Source organism: Mesoplodon bidens (genome assembly GCF_964165515.1).
Source record: "Mesoplodon bidens genome assembly, chromosome: 12".
NCBI lineage: Eukaryota > Metazoa > Chordata > Mammalia > Artiodactyla > Ziphiidae > Mesoplodon > Mesoplodon bidens.
In genome coordinates this window covers 84,703,589-84,727,119 of record NC_138168.1, presented here as the reverse complement: position 1 = coordinate 84,727,119, position 23,531 = coordinate 84,703,589, and the positions used below count along the sequence as shown (strand labels likewise).

Sequence of the window (23,531 nt, the reverse complement as noted above, 5' to 3'; positions counted from 1 at the left end):
AAAAGGCCTACAGAAGGTATAAAATTGTCTTATGTGAAAAGCCTAATTATTTCAGCTCTACAGATAGAATTTGTAAAATTTCCTATTTTGTTATTTATAGATCTTTTGCTAAAAGCACATCATCTAATACTACAGATGAACCTCTACTGATTTCAAAAAACCCCTTATAGGGGGCTTCCCTGGTGGTGCAGTGGTTGAGAGTCCGCCTGCCGATGCAGGGGACACGGGTTCGTGCCCCGGTCTGGGAAGATCCCACATGCCGAGGAGCGGCTGGGCCAGTGAGCCATGGCTGCTGAGCCTGCGCGTCCAGAGCCTGTGCTCCACAACGGGAGAGGCCACAACAGTGAGAGGCCCACGTACCGCAACAACAACAACAACAACAACAACAACAACAAAAAAAAACCCTTATAGAAATATAAAACTTGCACATTCTTTAAAAAATAAGGCTAGATCACAACAACAGATTAAATCAATTTGTAGCCAGTCACGTCAATACTACTGACTGGAAATTACTTCCCAAAAAGCTTAAATGACTTAACAGATCCTTTATTAATTCACATTCTGAACCCACAGACGTCAATTCCAGGTATTTATTTTTTAAATAGAGAAAACTAAAAGAATAAGATTTGCCTTAAAAAATGGAAAACACTTGTACTAGCTTAGAGAATTTACTTATTTTTTGAGCACAAAGTTTTAAAATAGGTAGCTTTATGTGCCAAACAGGATGATGCTATAAGTAGCAGAAGACAATTTGATAGATCTGTCTAATAAAGGTCGACGTGAAATGGGCTTTTATAGACATTCCTCTGATGATGGGTTGGGCATATAACAATGCTGACTGGCCCTTCACCAGGGCAGTTATAAGGTAAAAACAAAACAAACCCTTTGCTTTTGTCATTTGTTTCCTGTTAGATAAAGCCAAATAGCAACAAAACATCCTAAAAAATAAATTTCGCCAGTGTGTATTTTTGAATGGGTCCCAGATGCACAAAGCTGTCTTATGTAAGGCAAGGGTCTGGGATCAGGAAAGCATGGAAGGTTAACATCACCAGCCTAATTCAGTTTTGAAGAAAAATGTCAACAAATCCTGTATACAGATGTGCACAACCCTCCTTACAAAGCCCTGTAACTGAGTAAAAGGGATTCCTGTGTGTCTGGGAGAGGGCGTGGGGAAATGGAGAGAACCTTTGCAACAGGGGTTTTGTAAAGAGAAAGTCTCAGTAAGCAATTATGAGATGTCCACAGCATTACAGACCTTATTTGAGATAATGAAATAATAAGCCTTTGTGAAGGTTTCTTTTGCTGATTTTTAAATGGACTACAAAATGGCCTAAAAATGGACTTTTCTTTGAGAAATGCGAAAGCAAAATGTAGTTCCAACATAAAATTACTATTTCCTTCCTCATTCCTTAATAAATAGAAGTTCCTTCATAACAAATACCATCACACTGAAAATCTCTACATAATAAAAAAGATGTTATGTCCCTAAATACCCACTTAACTTTGAGCATTTAACATCCAAACTGTTAAAAATAATTAACCTCCTACTAAGTACCACGTATTGTTCTAAACACTTCAGAACTTTTTTCCATTTACTCTTTCCAACAATTCTGTGAGGTCTTACAGATGAGGAAACTGAGGCACACAGAAGCTAAAAAGCTCACCGTGAGTCACACAGCAAGTATGAGATCTGGGAATAAAATCTAGGCAAGGTCTGGGATTAAAACCGAGCGTTTTCCTGCCCTTACACATCTAAAGAATGCAGGACACTCCTATCAATAACTATGGCTCGCAAAGGCACTCAGGGTTTTAAAGTGGAATGAAAAAGAGAGCATAGAAAAAAAGCAACATTTCAGAGAAACAAAAATGGGAAAGTCAGGAAGAGAAACTAGATTTGTGGGGAAATAATGAATGATTCTGTTCATGCAGAGTCTGAGATACAGAGGAGACAGGCAGATAGCGATGCTGAACAAGAAGCTGGACACTGAGCAAACTGAAGAGAAAATTCAACATGGGAGAGATATTTCTAAGGGAGTCTTCTGCACGGTTAGAGAGGGTAGAAGAAGGAGACAGGTTGGAACAAAAAAGGTAAGTGGATTGAGACTGTTCCTTGGAGAGGGAAGAGGTGAAAAAAGAAGGAAATCTTTCTTAAATGTCTTCCGTGAGTCTGACACCACGTTATACCAGTGGCCTGGTCCTCCGACAGTTCAGGAAGCAGCCACGACTCTTACGAAGTGGAGCCAGACTGTCAACCCAGCTCTAACACCAAACACCAGGCTTCCCACCGCACCCTCCCACATGGAGAGGGGGAAGGCTGGGATGAGAAACCGTGAAACAGAAGAACAGAGATATATCCAAGGGCAACTGGGATACAGTGTGATAAAGACAGTAACAAGAATTTTAACAAAAGGAGAAGCAGTTTATTCCAAGTATGTACACCTTTCTAGTTTAAAAAGGATAGAAAAATAAATCCCTCAAGTCAAAAACCTTCAGATAAAACATCTAGGTTTATACAGCTTTCAATTAATGATTAAGCCCCATTGTTCTTTTAAGGGTACAAACAAAAACTTCCCATTAATTTCTCAAAAGTAAGTTCTACAAAGAGGCAGTAATCTAAGAGTTTTTAAAAAGATCTATACTGAGAACCTTTTTATAATCAATGATATAATTTAAACACTAATAGCTGGGAGAAAACCCAAATGAGGACAACTATTAACACGTTTGGTAATAATGTCTGAGATTCATTTCCACCAGCGGGTTAATTCATTCTAGTGGCACAGCTACTAACAGGAAATGCTCCTGAAACTGTAAAATATCAGATATATGACTAATAATGAAACCAGTAATAACCACTAAAAACCATTCTTCTTTTCTAAAGGTACTGCAATAGCTGTCCTCATCCAACTTAAAATTTGTAATAGAAAAAGAAAACAAGAACCTGACTCATTTCTTAGATATCCTTCAATCATTTTTCGACACAATTTGCATCTGTGGTGTGTATATATTTAAACACAATAGAGATAACATTACACTAGTGATATGCCTTTTTAAAAGCCCATTCATCCATATCTGTATATCTGAAGCTACCCTCATTCTTCTAAAAGCAGCCCTGCTTCCCATGGTGTGGCTGTCCTGTAGTCTACGGGACCAGCCCCTACTGATGACGCACACATTCTAGGCTTTGCTGTTACAACAGTGCTGCAGGAAACTTCTTCTCCTGCCCAGATGGCTGTGTTCTGAGAGCAGAGCTGTAAGATCAACTCAGAAGTGCTGGGTCAAAGAGTAGATGCACCTCAAATATTAATATATATTATCAAACTGTCCTCCAAAAAAGCTTCATCGATTTATCCTATACCAGCTTCATACGAGGATGCCTATTTGAACACGCCTTTCCTCACACTAGGAGTTAAAACATTTTAATTCTCTGCTAATTTGATAGAAGAATTTCAAAATGAGCATTTTCCTATGTTTACTGGCTCTTCGTATTTCTTTTCCAATGAAAAATCTGTTCATATCCGTTGCCCATTTCTTCTGAGTTGTTTACCTTTTTCCTACAGATTTATAAGAGTTCTTTGTATATTAACAGAATCAGCTGACATCTCTGGCATGTTAGAATTTTTTTTCCTAGTTGAATATTACTTTAAAAAATTTTATTTATTTATTTATTTTTGGCTGTGTTGGGTCTTCGTTGCTGCATGAGGGCTTTCTCTAGTTGCAGCGAGCAGGGGCTACTCTTCGTTGCGGTGTGCAGGCTTCTCATTGCGGTGGCTTCTCGTTGCAGAGCACAGGCTTATAGGCGTGCGGGCTTCAGTAGTTGTGGCATGCGGGCTCAGGAGTTGTGGCTCATGGGCTTAGTTGCTCCGCGGCATGTGGGATCTTCCCAGACCAGGGCCCGAACCCGTATCCCCTGCAGTGGCAGGCGGATTCTTAACCACTGCGCCACCAGGGAAGCCCCTTACTTTTTGACTTAAATATATCAATTCTTTCCTTAATGGCTGCTAGAAATTGTGCTGTGCTTAGAAAGACCTTCTATATTCCAAAGTTAATGAAAAAAAATGTTACCTATATTTTTTCCAAGTACTTAAAAAAATAAACAGCTCTATCATTTTTCAAGTTAAATTGTTCCAACACATTTAAAGAATAACGCATTGGGCTTCCCTGGTGGCACAGTGGTTGGGAGTCTGCCTGCCGATGCAGGGGACATGGGTTCGTGCCCCGGTCCGGTAGGATCCCATGTGCCGCGGAGCGGCCGGGCCCATGAGCCATGGCCGCTGAGCCTGCGCATCCGGAGCCTGTGCTCCGCAACGGGAGAGGCCACAACAGTGAGAGGCCCGCAAATTAAGAAAAAAAAAAAAAAAGAATAATGCATTATATTCCTTTGACATTTACAGTTCTAGTCTATACCTCAGCCAAGTGGCTGGACTGTGTTTTACAGGTAAAGGGTTCCCTTACATACTAGAAAGGAAAGAAAAAGATCATAATGGGGGTTGGGATGATGCATCAACATTATCTACCTCTACACCAGTCACTGCACTTACCTCTGTGATTGCTCAGTAAGAAGCTAGAACCAGAAGGTACCCCAAGCAACCTGAAATTAGGAGTTTTAAGAAAAACAAAAGGAAGTGCTATTTTACATATTAAGCTATAAATAAATGTATGAATTAATTACTGTGAAATGCAGTACAGCTTAAAAATACAAAGTCAATGAAGACTCAGACAAACTAAAAAATAACAGGCTCAAAATAAGTTATTCAAGAACATCTGCAGATGGATGTAACCTCCTAGAGAGATCTCTCTAAAAAGATATGGTTTAAAAGATACAACAGTCAGAAAGTTGGATAACCAGTAGCTGAATGCGAGGCTTTAACCTGCCTGTGCAGGAAGAAGGCCAAACTGAAAACAAGTGGTGCTGAGGAGACTCAAGGGATACTAATCAGAGAGTGTGCGCTGTGTACCGAGCTGAAGGGGGGCCCTGCCTGCCTGACGGCAGAGAGGAGCGGCCTGGCTCCTCTGACCCACTTATCTCCACATAAAACTGTCCTCCGGGAGCTAACACAACGCCAGACTAACTAGAAAGGCCCAAGAGGCATATCCCTGGAACAAAAATAGTATTTTCTTACTGACATTCAGAAAATGAAATAACGGGCAAACCTGATGGCCACATTTTTAAAAGCTGCCAATTAATAATGGTATTTATAAAACGTACCACAGTTTTGGCCCATTTAAGTTGTTCTCACATCCCGGATAACTGAGAGCATAGACGGCTGCTGAAAATATTTTTATTCAAATGCTTAAATTAATTCATTATGGTCATGCTTTCTGTATTTTGTTACTCCTTGTTTCGGTTCATTTTTTTCTTTGCTTTCAAAGGATCTGATTAGATTTAATGTCAGATTGGATTAGTAAACCCTAACTTTAAAAAGAAGTCGGTTATATTTTCTTCAAAACAACCTGGAAGAAAAAAATTAGACTTATGCTGATCAGTTTATATGGTTACATTTAAATACTGAGGAGTCTTCTTCATAACATAAAGTTTGAGCCTGATTTTGAATTTGTGTTTATGAGCTAAAGTACTTCAGTCTACCTTGAGATATATGAAACAGGTCCCCGAATTAAAATAAGATGAATATGAATATTCCCATCTTTTGTTTCCTTCACTTGTTCTATGATCATCTCATTATAATTCCACTTTATTGAAATGTCTTTTTTACTTAATGCAAACCCTTTCACTGATGTTTCTGTAAAACTCAGTGACTCTCAGCTGGGTTGACTTTGCCCATCTGGCAACAACTGGAGACCATTTTGGTGAATGGAACCAGGGTTGGGGCGGGGGTGGGGGGAGGCAGGGAGAACAGTGAGTCCAGGCCGGACACGCTGCTAGTCATCACAGTGAGGAAGCATCAGGCCCCAAACGTTAACAGCTCCCAGGCTAAGAATCCCTGGTAAAACGTCAAGTAAGGGTTACCTACTATTTCTTCACACTTTATCTTGAGTAAACTTTAACTGGCCAATATTCTTAGGTATTACAGATTAACAAAATATAGGAGAATGCTCAACTCTGGTGATAACCTTGCCTCTGAATTTTCAATATCTGAACCAGAAAATGTGTAATTTAGGATGTCCACAAAAGCTATTTAAAAATGTATAAGGGGCTTCCCTGGTGGCGCAGTGGTTGAGAGTCCGCCTGCCGATGCAGGGGACACGAGTTCATGCCCCGGTCTGGGAAGATCCCACATGCCGCGGAGCGGCAGGGCCTGTGAGCCATGGCCGCTGAGCCTGCGCGTCCGGAGCCTGTGCTCCGCAATGGGAGAGGCCACAACAGTGAGAGGCCCGCGTACCGCAAAAAAAAAAAAATGTATAAAATCTGCAGTTAACATATGGTAACAGTCCTTTGAAAAACTCTCTTAACAGGTTAAGATATAAATATACTGTAAGCAAATAATTATAAGTGATATGATTATTAGGCTTTACCTAATTTAAAGCCTTTATGTAGTTAAAAATGTCAAGAAGTAATATCTCCTAAAGCCCATTCATTTCTAAAGATGTAGGAGGCAATAACATTTCCATATCCATCTTCTCAATTTCCTTACTGACACTGGCTCTGGATAACCACTTAGCAGTAACTGAACCAGGCAGAGTCACCTAAACTGGTCAAATTCCTTAAAATTACTGTGAACTTGCAGCATAGTTTTCTCAAATTATCCCACTATTCTTAAGTTTTCTAGAAGCAGTACCATAACAGTACCAACTGCTGGATCTACAGCCACTTTTACATGCACTGCATCTGCAAGAGGAGGGGACTCGAGCTGAGAGTGCAAGTAATGTGCCAAGGTCACAGAAATCACGTCCTGTTCCAGTCAGAGCTTTGACCCTGACCACTGCGCCTCAGCAGAGGACCCTTTTCCTTCCTTGTCCTCAAGTGAGAGGATATTCGCAATTTATGGGGTCTGTATTCATACCATGCCAGACTTTTACAAGCAACTCTCAATGAACACCCCGCCTTCTAGTTAATCATCAACTCTAAAAACAGTCTTTGTTAAAACCCTGCAAGAAATGCCACACAAATATCTAACAGCTATTTTGTTTACGCTTTCAGGGAATGGCACTAGCTATAATGCAGCACAAGCTTTCACAAATGTGCTTTGCTCTCAGTAAAGCCAGTCGCATCCAGCAGAATGATGGAATAAGATTTACCTGGTTGTTACTGCTGGCAGCTGATGAATTGGCTTGAGCTGTACTTGCTGAGAGGGAATCAAGGAAGGCTTGGTCAGCCACTGAATTTCCACAAGAAAACGGATCTTTTCCATCACTGGGCAAAATCTGAACATTAGAAAGAACCACAGTTATCTTCATAGATTAGAGTTATTTCAGAGTTAGAGTCCCTGAGGGCAAGCAAGAACTGTCAACTAATATGGAAAAGGGATTTCTATTCTTAAAGGGTAAGCAAGCCCAAGAAGATGTCATGATTCCTTTCTGTCAGTATGCGGAATTCTAGAAATGCAACTAATGCCAGTATCAACTTAAATTCTCCCATTTTCCTCATTCTTGTTAACTTTTAGGATCCTGAATGCACAGTGCACAGAGGTCAAACACGACATACACATGAGACAGGTGGACTGGGTTCAGGGGCCTGTGAACCCTCTGAAACTGTCTGGAAAAGGTGGGGTGTGTGCATGTGCATATTTCTGAGATTTCATCAGATTCTCCAGAGTGTTCAAACCCCCCCCCCCCCGCCAACTCTCAGTCAGGAGCAACAGACTGCCTTCCCATTCTGCAGGCAGTGCCCAACACACATCCTCCCAGGGCACTATTTCTCTCTACTGGAGGGGAGCCCAAGGCAATTTTGTTCTTGATCTCACTCCAACTTTATTCACAGGGCTCCAGACAGCCTTAGTTTCTTTCTATCACCCAGGATGAGAGGCAAGCTCACCATGGACCCAGGACTCAGCTCAGTGACCTATGGACAACCAGCAGGGGGTGCCAGGAGGCTGACTCAGAGAGGGTTTGTCAGCTGAGTGGGTGTGTCCCAGGCAGGGAGGGCTCATTCAGGAGCTGGGCACTGTCCTTGGCATCTATCACAACAGCTTAAACCAGTCAATAGCTCACAGCAGCCCATCCAAGACCCTTCGTCCTTGGGAATGGGAGAAGGAACTGAGAGAGATGTCCTAAATCAGCACAGGGAGAAGAAAGCTACTTCAAACAGTCTGCTATTTAAACTTTGTGAATCAATTCTACAGTAAACAGTATTGTAGGCAGCAGCTACTACACAATATTAGCAAAGGGAAAAATAGAGACTTTTATTCAGAATAATTAAAAGTTGCGGGCTTCCCTGGTGGCGCAGTGGTTGAGAGTCCGCCTGCCGATGCAGGGGACACGGGTTCGTGCCCCGGTCTGGGAAGATCCCACATGCCGCAGAGCGGCTGGGCCCGTGAGCCATGGCTGCTGAGCCTGCGCGTCCGGAGCCTGTGCTCTGCAGGGGGAGAGGCCACGGCAGTGAGAGGTCCGCCTACCGCAAAAAAAAAAAAAAAAAAAAAAAAGTTGCTATCCTTGGGCTTCCCGGGTGACGCAGTGGTTGAGAGTCCGCCTGCCGATGCAGGGGACACGGGTTCGCGCCCCGGTCTGGGAAGATCCCACATGCCGCGGAGCGGCTGAGCCCGTGAGCCATGGCCGCTGAGCCTGCGCGTCCGGAGCCTGTGCTCTGCGATGGGAGAGGCCACAGCAGTAAGAGGCCCGCGTACCATAAAAAAAAAAAAAAAAAAAGTTGCTATCCTTGGAAGGAACTTAATCTAAATATTTGGAGTCACTCTTTGGAGCCTAAGTCTATAGGTAATATTTCTTCTTGGTTCTACTTCAATGTATTTTCTACAGTTTATATAATCAGCATGCATTACTCTTACAATGGAATTTTTTCATTATCTTCCAGTCCTGTCCTTTAAGTTGATAATTCATAAAAAGATGTATGACAACGACCAGGTTTAATTAATAAACGACAGTAAGTTCTTACCTCAACGTAGTCCGTGGGGACAAGCCCTCGCTCTCCTTTGCTGTTTCTTCCTTCCAGCCATCCTCCACCAACATCCTCAAAAAGGTTAAAAAAAAAAAAAAAAGATTATAGTTGGAATTTCCTGCAGATATTTTGCTCTGGGAATTCTTATACATAAAAAAGTAGGGACTTCTGGTGGCGCAGTGGTTAGGAATCCACCTGCCAATGCAGGGGACATGGGTTCAAGCCCTGGTCCGAGGGGATCCCACATGCTGCGGAGCAACTAGGCCCACGCGCCACAGCTACTGAGCCTGCGCCATAGAGCCCGCGGGCCACAACTACTGAAGCCCGCGCGACTGGAGCCCATGCTCCACAACAAGAGAGGCCAGCACAATGAGAAGCCTGCACACCCCAGTGAGGAGTGGTCCCCGCTCGCTGCAACTAGAGGGGGCCCACACGCAGCAACAAAGACCCAACGCAGCCAAAAATAAATAAATAAATTTATTTTTTAAAAAAGTAATTAACATTAACCTTTTCATTCCTACAGAGCTAACGTTGTTCAAATTTTTTAATTCTTAAGCCTTCTCTTTACATCAGAAAATGATATAATCTAAAAAGAAAACTCAAACTTGAACAACCGATCAAAGATTGGAAAACCGTCTATTAATAGAATGCCATCATTTTGTAGTTCCTTTCTATTTACTGGCCTGTGGTAGATCACAAAAATGGTTTGCAGCTCTAACTGTCAAGAGGTAGAATGCACACCCCTACTTCTAGAATCTGGGCTGTCCCTTGTGACCTCTTTGGCCAACAGAATGAGGTGGAGATAATATGGGGTGAGTTCAGAGCTGGCCTCTAGAAGCTTTGTTGTACACTTCAGCTCACTCTTTTTTCCAAAAGAGCTACTATGAGGATAAATTTGAGTTGCCAGATGATGACAGAGACAAGGCCCAATCTCCCCGTTGCCCCACCCAAAGCCAGCGAACCCCCAGCAGGAGAAATGCCAGACAGATGAGGCCATGTTGGAGTTCTCTGCCCCAGCCCTGCACTGGGTGACTGCAGACCACGGGCGAGCCCAGGTAAGGAGAACCACCCAGCTGACTTGTGGATTCCCGAGCAACAACAATTGATTATTTGTTTAAGCCACTAAGCTTTGGGATTGCCTGTTGTTTAGGAAAACTAACTGGTCCATACTCCCTTAGCTCTCCTAGATAAGAAGTATTAATAAACTAAATATCAATAATAACATACTCTATAACAAGATTCCCATTTTTCAACGTTACTTCAGCAAAGTCCTACTTTTCCCCCTTAAAATAGTAAGGGTTATCTTAAATTCGTAAGTTATACCTTAATTAGTTAAAACCTACCTGAATCTAGATAACATATTCCTTTTAAAAGTCATTTTAAGCCACAACTTTGTCCATTTCTTGACCACAACAGCAACGTAAATACTATTTGACCAAGAAATGAAGAATGCTTCTTCATTTAAAAAAAAAAAAAATCAGGGCCTCCCTGGTGGCGCAGTGGTTGAGAGTCCGCCTGCCGATGCAGGGGATACGGGTTCGTGCCCCGGTCTGGGAGGATCCCATGTGCCGCGGAGCGGCTGGGCCCGTGAGCCATGGCCACTGGGCCTGCGCATCCGGAGCCTGTGCTCCGCAACGGGAGAGGCCACAGCAGTGAGAGGCCCGCGTACCGCAAAAAGAAAAAAAAAAAAAAAAAAAAAAATCAAGAGTAGATAAAAGAATCTTTAATCTCTTCTATGATTAAAAATAGAACCTATTTACTTACAGACACCTGGCATATTATATAAAACTACATATACTTTTTCTAACCAGTAATATTTTTTTAAGCCTAAAACATACAAAATAGGTCTAAAAACATACTATCAACATTAAGAAACCGCAACCCTCTTGGTCATTCCGTGTTCTCCTTCCTTGGTCTCTGTGCTGTCATAGTCCCCACTCCCTCCCACCTGGTGGAACAGGTGCATCCCTTCCTTCCTCTTCCAGAGTCTCCTTGGCCTTCCTGGTACCTTTCTTCACATGCTTGCTCAAAGATGTCCAGGGAGCTAGCCTATGGCCAGCCCTCAGCTCTAGCTCCGCAATTCTATTTCTAAACTGATGCAAAGCTACAGGGCAGGGTTGATTATTTATTAGTCTTTAAACTCAACATTTAAAAAATAAGCTCTTCTTCCTGACTTACATATTTTAATAAATCCATTTGCACCATTCTCTTAGGTGTGAAGGCCAAAAACCTCAGGGATCCTTGACTATTTCTCACCAATAGTATCTAATCAGGCACCAAGTCCTCCTGGTCTGACTCTCCAGAGCCTCCTGCATCCATCTTCTTTCTACTCCTACTGCTACTACCCAAGGTCATGATCCTAGGCTCCAGCCACACCAATTCATTCAATACACCTCTGCTAGATTAATTTCCTTGAAGTGCAGGTCTCGTCAGTCACCTCCCTACAACAATAGCAGCAATAAAACCAAGCAAAACCCTTAAATGAATCCACTGCTTCCCAAATGAAATCCAAGGCTGTAGCCTGGCTTCAGGTCCTGTCTGGTTTGGCTCTAAGAGCCTGTTTTCTCAGCCAGTCTCCTACTGGCATATATATATACCTGTACTCCTGGGACACTTGTTTACTTGCAGTGTCCCCTGCAGAGAAGAAAAACAGGGCTTAGAGGCCAGCGGATGTGGTTCTGAATCCCGGTTTTGCCACTTACAAGCAGAAGGGTCTTGGGCAAGTTAACCTCTCTAAGGCTTAAAAATACCTACCTCACACAGTTCACAGAGAAAATACATCAAAAAATATATGCTTAGTACTTAGCCAAACACTTGGCTCACAGGCCATGAATAAATGGTAGCTGAGGCTGCTAAACAACACTGGTCACTTTCTGATCTCTATACCTGTGTCCAGCTGGGATCTGTCCCAGATGTCACTCCAGTTCTGCCTGAGGGAGCCCACCCAGCTATTTTTAGGGGGTCTTAATTGTTCTCAGTGTTTATATAATAGATTATTACTTCAATATCAATACTTCACAAGCAACAGGAAAGAAATTCATGTGGGTCTGAATGATCAACCTGTTAAAAAAATAAAATCTTAAAAATAAGTCCTTAAGGGACCAACTTAAACCTAACAGCTCTCTTACCGGATTTGTAATTGTGATGATTTCTCCTTCATTAACTGTCAGTTCATTATTTCCAGGTTCAGCAGCAAAATCATACATAACCCGAGCCTAATGGAAGTAGAGAAGAAAAGAGGAAGTTACAAATGTAAACGTAACAGTCAAAAAAGAACCACCGATACCGTTCACTTTGTAAGTGTGCTGGTGTGAATAACACATCATGACCATGACTGCAGTTGTTTCGCAAGAAAGGAAGACACAGTACCAAAATGATTCATCAGCCCTATTTGTGAGGAAGAATGAAACCAATGGTGAGAGCCCTGCTCTGCTTTGGAAACAGGGAAGGTTTCTGGTAGCTGCCCACACTGCAGTTAGACATCGGCCCCCAGAGTACTGAAAATAAACCCATTTCATCAAGGGGAAAAGAGCATGCCTTTCTTTTAGCAGGTAAGAAGTAGAAATACAGATACTGTTCATTCTGGGAACACTCAACCTCAGGGCCTGAGGGATCTCCACAGACACACAAATATGTACCCACATCAGATTCATCATCTTCAGATTAATCCCTTGCTATGAAAACTCTCACTGTTCTTTATCTAGGATGAATTTTGATAGTGCAGCATCCCTAGCCAACTAAATGCAGAAATTTAAGATGTGGGCAGCAAGATATATTCATACGCTTCTACTAGAATACTTCCTACTATACGACGACTTACCTAGGGCTCTGGTATAGTGGTCAGGTAACCTGAGCAGCTGTGATTTTCAAACTTCTCCTTGCAATGGAATCTGAATTTCATAGAAAACAGACTAAAGGGAAGCTGTTCTCGTTGATGTGAGGTGGGGTTGCTCTTTCAGGGTCTTCCTCAAGCGGATCCTTGAGGCACCAACCCAGAGATGTGGGTTCCTTGGAATAACTGCCAGGCACGTATTCCAAGAGAGACAACCACTGTTGTAAAAATACAAATACTTTATATATACTTTTATAATATATAATAAATATATTACATATATTTAATCCATTTCAAATTCTAAATAATTGTCTCTCATGGACTATCTTACAGAAGCAAGTCCACATGAACCTAGCTAACATGGTTTGTTTTAAAAGTAATTGTCCTATGAGGCAAAATGAAGTCTGCCTACAGGGCTAGACAAATTAGCCTAATGGAACTGCATTCCTTTAACAAATATTGGCTGCACACCGACCATATGGCAAGAACTGTGCTGGCCCTTTTGCTGGCCAGGGCTCTTTCTCCACACTTGCTTAATGAGCCTGAAATCCTTCTAACAGGACTCAAGGATTCACCTCCTGTGATAAAAGATTGGGGGAAAAAATCCCCAATACTAATTTATTTTGAAATACATCAAAAATAATAAGATGAACTGATGGAGGAATATGTGATAAAGCAGGTACAGTAAGTAAAATGTTATTTATAGAATCTACAGTAGATAGGGGATTTACAGTGCCCAACGGAAAATGAGTTCAACTTTTCTACACGCTTGAAATTTTTCATAATAAAATGTTGGAAGGAAACAAATGGTAGTGTACAGTCTGTCAGTCAAGAAATAGCATTAGGGTTTCCCTGGTGGCACAGTGGTTGAGAGTCCGCCTGCCGACGCAGGGGACACGGGTTCGTGCCCCGGTCCGCGAAGATCCCACATGCCACGGAGCGGCTGGGCCCGTGAGCCATGGCCGCTGAGCCTGCGCGTCCGGAGCCTGTGCTCCGCAACAGGAGAGGCCACAACAGTGAGAGGCCCGCGTACCGCAAAAAAAAAAAAAAAAAAAAAGAAAAGAAAGAAATAGCATTAGATCCTTTACTGCTATAGGCTGGGAGGCTGGGAAGGGGGACGGAAAGCCAGGCTCAGGGACAGTGAGAATTCTGGAAGCATTCCAGTTTTCCTTAGGTCACTACAAAGGAGGACACCAAGCCGACGTATGTTCCTCACACAGTTGCAAAAGTAGATAGAATTCTGCTTGCCACGTTGGGGACTATTTTTTTAAAACATGCCACACCAACCTCAATCCCTCGTGCAATGAGGGCAGATAGGAGATAAACACCTGAGGAGAGAGAGGGGGGTCCCCACAGGACTCACCCCACAGGACAGCGAGCTTCCCAGGGAGGGGCGGGGCCTGGCAAGCTGACGAGAGCCAGATGAGGAACATGCTTTTTGTTCCTGTTCCTTAAGAATCCTGGTTAACAACTTTTTTGATCCGGTTAAATTCAACTAACCCACAGATAGAGAAAACCAAAGTCTCTTGTTTACTAAAGCTACAACTTGGTGAAACAGAATGTGAAACAAGCTAAAAATTAAAAAATGGAAACTCCCTTACACATTTAAGTACTACTGAACATTTACCCGTGGAAAATGTCTATAAACACTACAGGTTTATTTAATACGTTGGTTTAGGACTTTTTTTTTTTTAACCTAGAGATGCTTCTTCAGAATTATAACTGAGACTAACTTTGGAGAACAAAAAGATTTAAGGGCTTCCCTTGTGGCGCAGTGGTTGAGAGTCCGCCTGCCGATGCAGGGGACACGGGTTCGTGCCCCGGTCCGGGAAGATCCCACGTGCCGCGGAGAGGCTGGGCCCGTGAGCCATCGCCGCTGAGCCTGCGCGTCCGGAGCCTGTGCTCCGCAACGGGAGAGGCCACAACAGTGAGAGGCCCGCGTACCGCAAAAAAAAAAAAAAAAAAAAAAAATTTAAAAAGCACATCCCCAAATGAGCATAAATGTCAAGAGGAAGAAAAAAAAAAGGCCATTCAGCCTAGAAGAGTAACTCTTCTTACAAAGTTTAGGCCAGACTGGAAACCTCTGGCCCCCTCCTATTATCCACTCCTTCTCTCTCCTGTCCCTCCTTGGCTTCCAGGTCTCCTCACCTTCCCACTTTCACCGCCACTACAGGACCCACACAGATAAAGATGCTGACCTCGACCTCAACTGCCAATCTGCCCAACTATTTTCTGATGTGGTCTTTGAAAGAAAAGGTCATTTTTCTACACCGCCTTTTCCAATGTTAGCTGTACATTAAAAAATGACTCCAAGTATATTCAAGAGCTAAATGTCCACACAGTAGATAATACTGTATACAGTCTACTGTATACATACTGTATACAGTCTACTGTATACATACTGTATACTGAATACATACTGTCACCCACAATTAATCTCTTCAACAGCAATTTCAAAAAGTATTACAGAGGAAGCGAATGGCTGGTAGATAGCAATCCTATATATAAGTTATTTTATCTAGATATAGTAAGATATACATTAGTGGATTCACAGCTTCAAACTAAGTGTTCCAGGCGCTAAGCGTTCCAGAATTCTAAGCGTGCCACATACACCTGTCTGATGTGTGCAGAACCCATCATCCTGAACATACCTCATTCTTTCTGACCCATGCTGTAAACATCTGTTACTTTGTCTGCTCCACATCCCTTCCATTTGGAAACTTCCTGCCTGGCTCCAAATGACTGGTGAGCATATAACCCAAACAGGGAAAATCAGAATGCGACAGGGATGCTGGGAGAGTGGGTCTTTTTCTCTGAAAATGTTGCCAGCGGCTACAAGTCTGAAGAGTGAAGTGGGGGGAATGCAGAATGGAATGAGGAAGAGAAACAGTGTCCTGATGAGAGCACCTGAAGGACGAGCCCAAAGCCACTTCTCCCCTTGTGGACAGTTCACTCACAGTAACGAGTGCATCTCCTTTTGTGCTTACGAGTTCAGACTGTCAGTTGCAATCTAGAGAGTCCAAGTTGATACAAACCAATAATCCCAAACCAAAGAATTTTTTAAGAAAACACCCGAAATAAAAAAAACACTGTACATAAGTTCATTGCTGTATTTCCTATTTTGCAAAACAAAACCTAAAATGTACAATAATAGAGAATTAAACAGTTCCAAATAGCAAAAAAACTGGCAGCAAAAAATTCATATGGGGGTTAGAACACAGAAGACAAGCTCCCATTCTTACACATATGCTTCTTTCACATAAATCACAATTAAATCTTGGGAAAAAACAGTAAACCTTCAGCGATGCAGCTCTCCCATCTTTAAAACAGAGACACAATCAAAAAAATGAGTAAAATACGTAAACCTTCAGAAATTCGGGGACTGAAGGATCCCTTATTAATCTGACACCCTTGAGAACTGAAGTTTTGCATGTAGGTGATATTTCTATAAAATTAATTTATCTTTTTAAATGGCAAGCTTGTTTTACTTAAACACACTCGACACTTTTTATAAAATTTACATATTTAATGACCTCCTATATCTTGTCTCTACCTAATCCACAAGATCATCAGAAGAAACAGAACGCACTCTAACAGACCGTGAGAGCATTATTATACCACTGATATATGTAGATGTATTTGGGTTTTTTATAAGTGGTTAAGGCGTAAATGCTTTTCAGTTTCTATCAATCTGTGATTTCAACAGCCAGTGCTAAATCCTGGCCTGTGCTTGTTCACTTGTTATTTTGAATCAAATAAAGAATCTTAAATTATCCCCGTAAAATTTCATCTTGTTAGATTCAACCCATTGCTCCAACCTATTAAGAGTTTTCTGAATTCCTAAACCATCATCCAATTATCCCTTATCCTTTTCTGCTGAGTCATTAGAAAGCCTGAGAAGCATGCTTTCCATAGTTTCACCTGTGCCATCAGTAAAATTGTTAAAATATGGCACGGCTGAGGTCCAAGACAGCTGCACATGACAAAAAAAAACCTCTTTCCAAGGAGACATGGATCAGTTAATTATGTTTTGGGCATGTTGCTCTTAAAATGTCCAAGTAAGGAAATAAACTTGGTTTGTTTCCTTAAATGTTTACAAGCAATGTGCTTGATAAGCTATTCAGGATTAGAGTGAAGATGATTGAGTTCTGCGAAGGTTTTATTTTAACAGTTGTTCTAGTAAAAGATCTTTTCCCAGTAGAAGAATTTTCTAAAAGGAACCGGTAGCAGCCATCGAGAATGGCTGAAAATTAATTTTCTTATGTAAAAATTTCAAGAATAAACTACCGGTAAAATCGATATGTGCTTTTAAAAATGTTTTTCCTAAAATGGGTTTATATCTGTCATCCTGAAATATGATGCGGTTAGAGGAATGTTCTAACTGGTTAACCAGCCAAGTAGCTTGAGAAACTTCCAAGGCAAAGAGAAATGTAAATAGAAATTCATTGAGTGTAGGAATATGTTTCCAAGAAACATTTCGAATAATCTTAAATCTGTGTGTAACAAAGGGCAATTATACAATCGCAAGGGGGAAGAAATCCTGAATACTTAAAATAAGCCAATCAAATTGTACCATCCACTTCCATGTTACTCCTCCCAGCCTCTATTCCACTCATGCACAACGATTCCGGGAATACTTGGACCAAGGAAATCCTCTGAACTGAGGCCATGTTGTAACCAAGCAGCTGGAGGTGGGGATGATTTTAAGAAACTTTCTACCCAAACTCACCCAGATCAAAGCTTCTTTATGTGTTTTATATAAGAACAACCAGAAGAAAGCATTAGTTATTTGATACGGTGGCATCAAACTGGCCATATCACACATAACATCACTATTACCCAAAATCACTAATACATAAAACATGAACTACAAAAGAATCTTTGCAATTCGTATCACAAAGTTTTAATCTTAGGGCTTCCCTGGTGGCGCAGTGGTTGAGAGTCCGCCTGCCGATGCAGGGGACACGGGTTCGTGCCCCGGTCTGGGAAGATCCCACATGCCGCAGAGCGGCTAGGCCCGTGAGCCATGGCTGCTGAGCCTGCGTGTCCGGAGCCTGTGCTCTGCAAGGGGAGAGGCCACAACAGTGAGAGGCCCGCCTACCGCAAAAAAAAAAAAAAAAAAAAAAAAAAAAAAAAAAAAAAACAAAGTTTTAATCTTAAAAAGCATCTAGAACTCAAGAAAAAGATCAGCAACCCATCAGAAAAAATGGGCAGAGGAATACACAGTTCATAGAAAAATATAAATGGCCCTTACACCATTTATGCGTGAAAAAAGTGCTCAATTCCACACATAAAGGAAGACAAATTAATTTGGTACATGTAGCCACATTTCCCTCTACTGGGGACTGTACCATTTAAACCTCTGCCAGCAATATATATGAATGTAACGGTTCTCCGCAGTTTCACAAACAGAATCAATTACCCAACTTTTGCATTTCTGCTCATCTTATAAGTGAGAAATTCTACTTCAATATAGTTTTCAAGATACATTTACCCTTAGATCCAGATGTCGCATTTTGCGAATCCATTCTCTACCTGCACCTGTGCAAGTGTGTACAAGGTTATTATTTAGTGCAATATGCAGAAGCAAGGATGATCCTCGATAGTTAATAAATGAAATAAATGAAAAAAGAGTAATAGAATTAGAACATCATTTTTCAATCCTTAATAATTTAATGCATCTAAGCACAGTGCATCCAAAAGACAACCAGACATTACTTGCCTTCTGATGGAATACAATGCCAGTCACATACTTGAAAAAAGAATTTGAATCTTATTGACCCTCTAGATCCTAGTACCAATTTACAAGACATACAAAGGAATATATTGCACTCTGCAATGAGGATGCAGTAAGAAAACCCAGATGTAGGAAATCACAGAACCCATTTTCTCTAACAAACAAATCTCAAAGACAAAAACAAGCCCAGGTATGGGGGCAAAGAGGAAGGGAAGTGAGGGAACTTATAAATTGAGAGGCTTAGACAATTGATTATGACTGCTATATATACTTCCTTTGGACTCTTTTTTTTTAAGTCTATTTCTCTTCATCGTACTCATTTTTTCATTTTTTAAAATTGAAATACAGTTGATTTACAATGTTTCAGGTGTACAGCAAAGGGATTCAGTTATATATATATATAGATTCTTTTTCATATTATTTTCCATTATAGGTTATTACAAGATATTAAATATAGTTCCTTATGTTATACAGTGGGTCCTGTTTTTTATTTTATATATGGTGTTGTGTATCTGTTAATCCTAAATTCCTAGTTTGTCCCTCCCCACCTTATTTGGATTCTAAGTCCAACAAAATTCAAAAAATATGATAATATTTGAGACAATTGAAAATATGAACACTTAAGGGCTCTGAGTTTTGTTGTTTTTTTTTTTGCGGCACGCGGGCCTCTCACTGCCGTGGCCTCTCCCGCCGCGGAGCACAGGCTCCGGACGCGCAGGCCCAGCGGCCATGGCCCACGGGCCCAGCCGCTGCGCGGCACGTGGGATCCTCCCGGACCGGGGCACGAACCCGCGCCCCCTGCATCGGCAGGCGGACTCCCAACAACTGTGCCACCAGGGAAGCCCCAGTCATACATCTCTTAAGTTTATAAACTAAACTCTGTTTTGCAAAATGCCAGTGCTTATCCTGAACGTTTCTTAATTATACTTTTCCTAAATCTCTACCATGACTTTGGGGAAGAATTTCCCTCCAGCATCCTAGGTTTTTCTGCTTAAAGCCATCAGAGGCCATTTTTAGAGTCTGCACTCTCCTGGGATGCTCTGTGGTCACTAAAGCTGACGGCCGGATACCAGACCGAAGCTAGGGGGCAGGTATGCATTCATTTTGTTAACAGATATGTGAACAGGCAGTTACTACCACTGGGCTCCGTCCTAGGTGGACACAGTGGTGAAAAGCCTAAAGGCGCCTACCTTCCCTCAGAAATGTTTGTCTTAGGAGGAGGAGACAGCCACTCAACACACAAGGTCCTTGCAGGTGGTGGCAGGTGCTGGGAAAGAGCTTAGTCAGGTGATGTAATAGAGTAACGGGCTGGTGGAGGTTACTTGAAATGAGGTTGCTGGGAAGGTCACCTTGAGGAGGCGTCATGTGCCCTGAGACCTATGAATGAGGGTGCCAGCTGGTGAAGAACAGGGACCGCAGGAGGACGCAAGGCCAGGTACGACGGGAGGGGCAGCAAGTGCAAAGGCCCAGAGGAAGCACTATGCAAAGCCAAGGGTAAAAATACAAATCAGAGGTCAAATAATACAAAGGTACATTTACAAGAAGTTTTAAAAATTAACGCTTTGTTTTTAGCAGGGCTTCTCTGCTGTGCCTACGAAATAAACTAGCATTCAGGAGGGAAAAAAGTATGTAATTTATATAACCTATGAATAAAAAGAGTTATAGGAATTAAGCACTACTAAAACCAGAGCAGAAGCCGTGTAGTGTATTATGTACGCTTCCCTCCTTCTCCCTGGGCCCTTGGTACAAATGACTAATCTATCAGCACAGTCTGTACAGGGCCTCAGTCCCCCTCAGCAATGTCCTCCTAGCAGCTTCTGCTTGCCATCTCTGTCCTAAAAGTTCAATAATCAAAATGCTTAAAATAAAAAAAAAAATGTTTAAGTTAGAAAACTCCTGAAGAATGTATGCCTCGTGGTCCTTCTTTTATAAGTATGATACATTTTCCTGGTTTCAAAAAGATTACCCTGAATGTATAATTCATTAAGAACGGTCTTTTCTTAATGACTCTGAGTCTCCATCCTAACCATGTACTATTGGATAAGATAGACGACACTGGATACTTATTTTCTAGTTCTAGGTCTCACCTTTCACACATGAAAAATGACAAGATAACCTTCAAGTCCCTTGGGGCCTATTTAAAGAATTTAAATTAACTATCTTACATTAATCTATTTAAAGGACACTACTATACTTAAGTGAAATGTACGTATCTTTAAAATTAAACTCCTCAAAATGATGTTTCCTCTTAAAGTCATCTACATAAACACACATACAACTGGGTTACAGGAGGAACATGGGTGTCTGCTTTTAACTGACACTTGGATGAAGGCCATACTCTTAGCTATGATTTATTTTCATCAGTGGCTCCTCTTCAGGGCAATTTCTCTTCTAAATTCATACAGCTAATATACAACTCACCACAGAACTACAGCTGGTTTTCATCGGGTCACAAGCGTAAAGTTAAAGATACAGTAAAGTAAGACTGCCCAGGAGAATTAAGTTAGGGAGATACAATGTAATTTGAAGAGCTCACAGTGTTTATCACACCAAAAAACGGAAGAATGAATCATACTGAGTCAAATGAAGAGATTTAGACTAAGCATCGACCAAGAGATGGGAAAAATGAGGAACGAGGGAGTCATCACACGCGAAAATGGAGAAGCCAGAAACCTCCTAACCAGACACCTTCTGTGACACAGGAAATGTACCTCCAACCAGGTTTTGGCTAGCACCCTCTTTTCTCGTTCTAGGTGGTCCTTCCTGAAACCGAAAAAACACTACAAAAAGAGAAAACCAGGCAGATGAGAAAGGTGAGGTGGGACTAACTGTTTTGAGGCAGGGGGTACTTCACAGATGTCCTTCCTTAATTTTCAAAGCAACCCTCAATGGTGGTATCACTCAGTTTTGCAGGAGAAACAGCAGCTCATACCAATTACATACATCAAGTCACCTGTCTTGAGGTAGACTATGCCCGACAAATGGCAGAACTGGAGTTTTAACCCAGCACTCTGCCCTGCGTCTTCTGTGATGTCATTACCCTGGAGCAGGTCGGATCCGCCCCTTAACGGATCTTCCTGCCACAGTCTTTCCTCTCAGCCAGTCAATCCTGCTCACCGCTGCCAGAGGCTCTCTCGATAAAACTGGCATCACGTCACATATCAAAAGGTCCCAATGACTTCCTGTTCCCTAGGATCAAGTTCAGATCCATTTCCCTGGCGTGTACCATCCTCCATAAACTAACTCCACCCTAAAGAGCTAACCCTGTCTCCCACTCTGCAACACCAAACCCGTGCCAGTCAACTCTCTTCTCTCACCCAGTAAGACGTCGCTGGAATCAGCACTGTGGAATGCTCGCAACATTCACGCCCTCCGCTTCCCTCTTCACTGGGGGGTTAAAAACCCCCATTTTGTTCCGGTTTTCATCCCTCCCTCTTGTGAGTCAGGTAAGGTAACCCTATGTCTAGCTCTAGGGACTGATCTAGGCCTGATTAGCTGAAGCCAGTGTTTCTCAACAGTGGTGCAGTTAGCACTGGGGCAAGGGGAGGACAATTCTTCATATTGGGACTATCCTGCAAGTCATAAAAAGTTTAATATCCCTGCAAGGGATAAGACAGACTCTGGCGTAATTACAGATGAGGAACCATAGCCCGGAATGGTTAATTTGCTTACGGTCACAGAGCCAGAAAATAGCAGAGCTGGGACTGCAACCCAGGACTGTCCTTTCCAGGACACCCTGCAGGCTCCCAGCTCTTACTCAAGAAATCATCTACTGAATATCCACTACCAACCACTCCATGAGGATATGAAAACAAGCAAGGAAGAGCCACTGCCCTCAAAGGCTAGTGAGAAACAGCAACAGTTACAACAGCACGCAGTGTGATAAAGAGGACGCACCAGTAGAACAGAAGCACAGCCAGCAGAGAACTCATCTGTGGGCAGGGAAGGAGGTGTTGGCAGGGAGGCACAAGTCCGAGAAAGCCAGGGAGAGGGTATGCTGAGCCTTAAATGATTTGGCCAATATCTTTTATTTCCCCATTGAGTACGTACACTTGTTTCTTAAAATACTAAAACCACGAGGGCCTCAAGAACAGAAGCTCCGTTTGCCTTTACCTCTTTTACATCCTCTATGGTAAACCTAGTTACTTTAGTTGCAGATCATAATAAGCACTGAACATCGGCTAAATTGAAATGCAGAGAAAGATCACGTCCCATTACCACCAGCAGAATAGACTGGCTCAGAAGGATTAAGTCTTCCCTACTTCTAGGGTAGAAGGGAAGATTAACAAAGAAACTGTAACTTTTAAGTTCTCCATTCTTGTAAGATCCTCTAAATTTAAAGAGTTATGATACCATTTTCTTTTGTAAAATAGAAACTGGTACATTACTTCAGTGGACTACATTTTGTTATTTTTTAGATAATTGTCTAACATCCATATTCACTGAAAATGTTACAAAAGTACTCCTGATAATTGTTTAAATCATGATATGGCACTAGGATACTGATTTACTAAAGGCAGCTGACCTAGTTAAAATAGTAAGGAACAAATACTGAATTCATCACCCACCATCAATTCTCCTCAAAGCCAGATGGGTCCATGAGAACCATACTCTAACCTAAGCAATCCCAGGTAACCAGCCACAAATATCAACAGTCTGACTTATTAATAGGAGAGTATCATGCAGCCTGTATTCCACATAACCCATTTGCCAGGTTTACTGACACGCTCTGCGCTCTGTATAAAACACTTGGCATGCTGAATGAACTCCTGCACTGAGCAGGCTACTCCCTAATATACAGGGGCAGTTCTGATCCCAGAACTGTTGCAGCTGTACTTAACTGTTGTAGCTAAGCAACTGAATTATTACATAAGCCAATGAAACCAGAGTGTGAAAAAATAGTAATGATTTCTAAGAAAACTAAATTGAATGTTTTGAGGAGCCTTGATAAAAAA

The 23,531-nt window shown here is 42.0% G+C and overlaps 1 protein-coding gene across 1 annotated transcript in view; it reads right to left on the bottom strand.

Annotated features, from left to right (window-relative positions):
* Positions 1-23,531, bottom strand: part of SNX9 (sorting nexin 9) — an 83,903-nt gene that overhangs the window by 43,125 nt on the left and 17,247 nt on the right. Inside the window, 3 exon segments of the mRNA XM_081251153.1 lie at positions 7,195-7,320; positions 9,005-9,079; positions 12,136-12,222. Coding sequence (XP_081107279.1) covers positions 7,195-7,320; positions 9,005-9,079; positions 12,136-12,222 — 288 coding nt within the window.